The 2421-nt window shown below is 43.0% G+C and overlaps 1 protein-coding gene across 1 annotated transcript; it reads left to right on the top strand.

The window, feature by feature from the left end:
- Positions 1 to 751: 751 nt before the first annotated feature.
- On the top strand, positions 752 to 1414 carry LOC113760326 (U-box domain-containing protein 15-like). The gene is made up of 3 exons (XM_027302880.1): positions 752 to 851; positions 948 to 963; positions 1063 to 1414. The coding sequence occupies exons 1-3, from the start codon at positions 752 to 754 to the stop codon at positions 1412 to 1414; spliced, it is 468 nt and encodes a 155-aa protein (XP_027158681.1).
- Positions 1415 to 2421: the final 1007 nt, after the last annotated feature.

Below are 2421 nucleotides of genomic sequence, written 5' to 3'. Positions count from 1 at the left end.
CTTGTTAAACTGCATGAATGTCCCTGTGATGGAGGAATTGGAGGTTGAGGGCAAAATTAACAGAGGGCAAAAAAAAAATTATGTACTTTTGGTCCTGAATGTTAGCATCAAACATGAATTGGCAAAAATGATTCCTACTTTCTTGGTAGCACTACTATATAAGGCACAGTCGAGCAACATCCCTCAAAAAATTTGAGGGATGTTGTTCGACTATTCATTTGGATGAACTTATTCATTTGGATAAGCTATTCATTCAACATCAAGTTATAAAGTAGTAGTATTTTTTGGAAATGCAGATAAGACACTATGGGCCTTCCCAACATCAATAGGAAACTTGCATGCACCAAGAAATAAAGGGAAAAATGCACTTTTCATCCTCAAAGTTTGGACTGTTGACCAATTTCATCCTCAAAGTTTCACCAAAACATATTTCATCCTCAAAGTTATGTAATTTTGGCCAATTAAGGACAATTGACGGGAAATAGAGAAATTGGCGTTAGACCCAACTGTAAACCCAACAAAAAATGGGTTAAACCGACTGAAGCCTTTTTTTAACAGAACAAAAATTGTTGCAACGGACCAAAACCAACATTCTTCTCCTTCTTCCCTCTGCCTTTCTGCAACTCCAAAATTTTTTCCCAAAAGCCAAACCTTACACCACCTTGAAGCAATCAAATACTAAATTTCTATATTTTCAAATTCACATAAAGAGAGTTGAGAAGTGACTGAGGGGGATAGAGGGCTTCCAACCATGGAAGATGTGATAGTGGAAGCCCTTCTATCTAATGAACGGGAAGCTCAGATTTTAGCTGCCAGAGAACTTGGTAAACTTGCAACCAAACTAAGACAGAGTTAGCAGAAAGAGGGATCATTTCTCGGCTCGTTACGATGCTTCGTAAGCAAGTTTATGAAGCCACTGAAGCTGCACTCTGCTCTGCATTGTCTAGCTTTTCACAATGAAAGGTATTGTTTGCATCAGTTAAATTTTGCAATTTTTGAAGTTGCATCCGAAGGCATTGGCTGTAGAATTGTTCCCCATCTAATTTTGCTATGATTTTGCAGAAACAAGATCCGAATTGCAAATTCTGGTGCCATACCAGTATTGTTGGAGATCATTCAATGCCAAAAAGAGTCATTGATTGACCTTGCAGCAGCAGCCCTCTTGGTTCTTTCTTCTTGCTCCGCTAACAAGTTAGCAATCGCAGCATATGGGGCTGCCCAAATCCTGGTTGGATCTCTGAATTCCCAATTGGCAGAAGAACGCGGTTTCCAGAATCTAAGCGTGCAGGCTAAGCTCGATATCATATCCATATTTCACAATCTCTCCACCCATCCTCAGATAATCCCATCTATTGTTTTGGGGTGGGGGAGGAGGCGGTGGTGGAAATGGAGGAGGCGGTGGTTAGGGAAGTGAGAGTGGAAATGGTCAACATGCAAAGGATGGGAATGTGATTGTTTCACCATAACGGTACGAGTTCTGGAAGTAAATGGCAATTAGGTTGCGCACTATGGAGGTAGTGGAGGAGAAGGAGGGGATGGCGGCGGCGGTAGTGGCGGCGGCAGTGGAGATGGAGGTGGAGGCGGTGGAAGTGGTAGTGGAGGGAGAGGTGGTGGAAGGAGGAAAAGGAGAGGAAAACATACATGCGGTAGAAGGAGAGGTAGTGGTGGCAGAGGTGCTGGCAGTGGTGGCGGTGGAGATGGACGTGGAGGTGCGGGTGGGGGTGGAGGTGGTGGAAATGGTGGAGGCCATGGTTGGGGAAGTGGGAGTGGTGGTGATGGCGGCGGCAGTAGTGGAGGAGGTGGTGGTGGTGGTAGAGGGGGTGAAAGAGACGGTTGGAGATAGGGAGGTGAAGGAGGAAGAAACCAAGGTGGGTGTTAGGGATGAGGATGTGGTGGAAATCAACCTCCACCAAGTAAACGAACCTTACAACTGGATTTGGCATTTGCAAACGTCTAAGAAATCCAGAGATTGGGAAAAAAAATTTGGGGTTGCAAAAAGACAGAGGGAAGAAGGTTGGTTTTCGTCCGTTGCAACAATTTTTGTTCTGTTAAAAAATGGCTCCATTCGGTTAAATCCATTTTTTGTTGGGTTTACAGTTGGATTTAACACCAATTTCTTTATTTCCCGTCAATTGTCCTTAATTGGCCAAAATTACGTAACTTTGAGGATGAAATGTGTTTTGGGTGAAACTTTGAGGATGAAATTAGTCAACAGCCCAAATTTTGAGGATGAAAAGTGCATTTTTCCCAAGAAATAAATTCATAATTAGCATGCTCCAACGAAGTCGAACCACACGAATTTCTCTGACTCTTTAGCCAAAAAGGAATTTAGTCCTTTAGATATGCAGCTGGCCTTACATGCTAGTACTTTATTTGAGTGGCGGACCAAATTACAAATAATCTCCCGTCAAAACCGATAGG

Source organism: Coffea eugenioides, chromosome 2, assembly GCF_003713205.1.
Source record: "Coffea eugenioides isolate CCC68of chromosome 2, Ceug_1.0, whole genome shotgun sequence".
Classification (NCBI taxonomy): domain Eukaryota; kingdom Viridiplantae; phylum Streptophyta; class Magnoliopsida; order Gentianales; family Rubiaceae; genus Coffea; species Coffea eugenioides.
Note: the sequence above shows the minus strand (reverse complement) of the source record. Positions and strands in the feature narration are given on the sequence as shown.

Coding starts and splice junctions, on each gene's coding strand:
- LOC113760326 (XM_027302880.1), top strand. CDS start 752: ATGGAAGATGTGATAGTGGAAGCCCTTCTATCTAATGAACGGGAAGCT.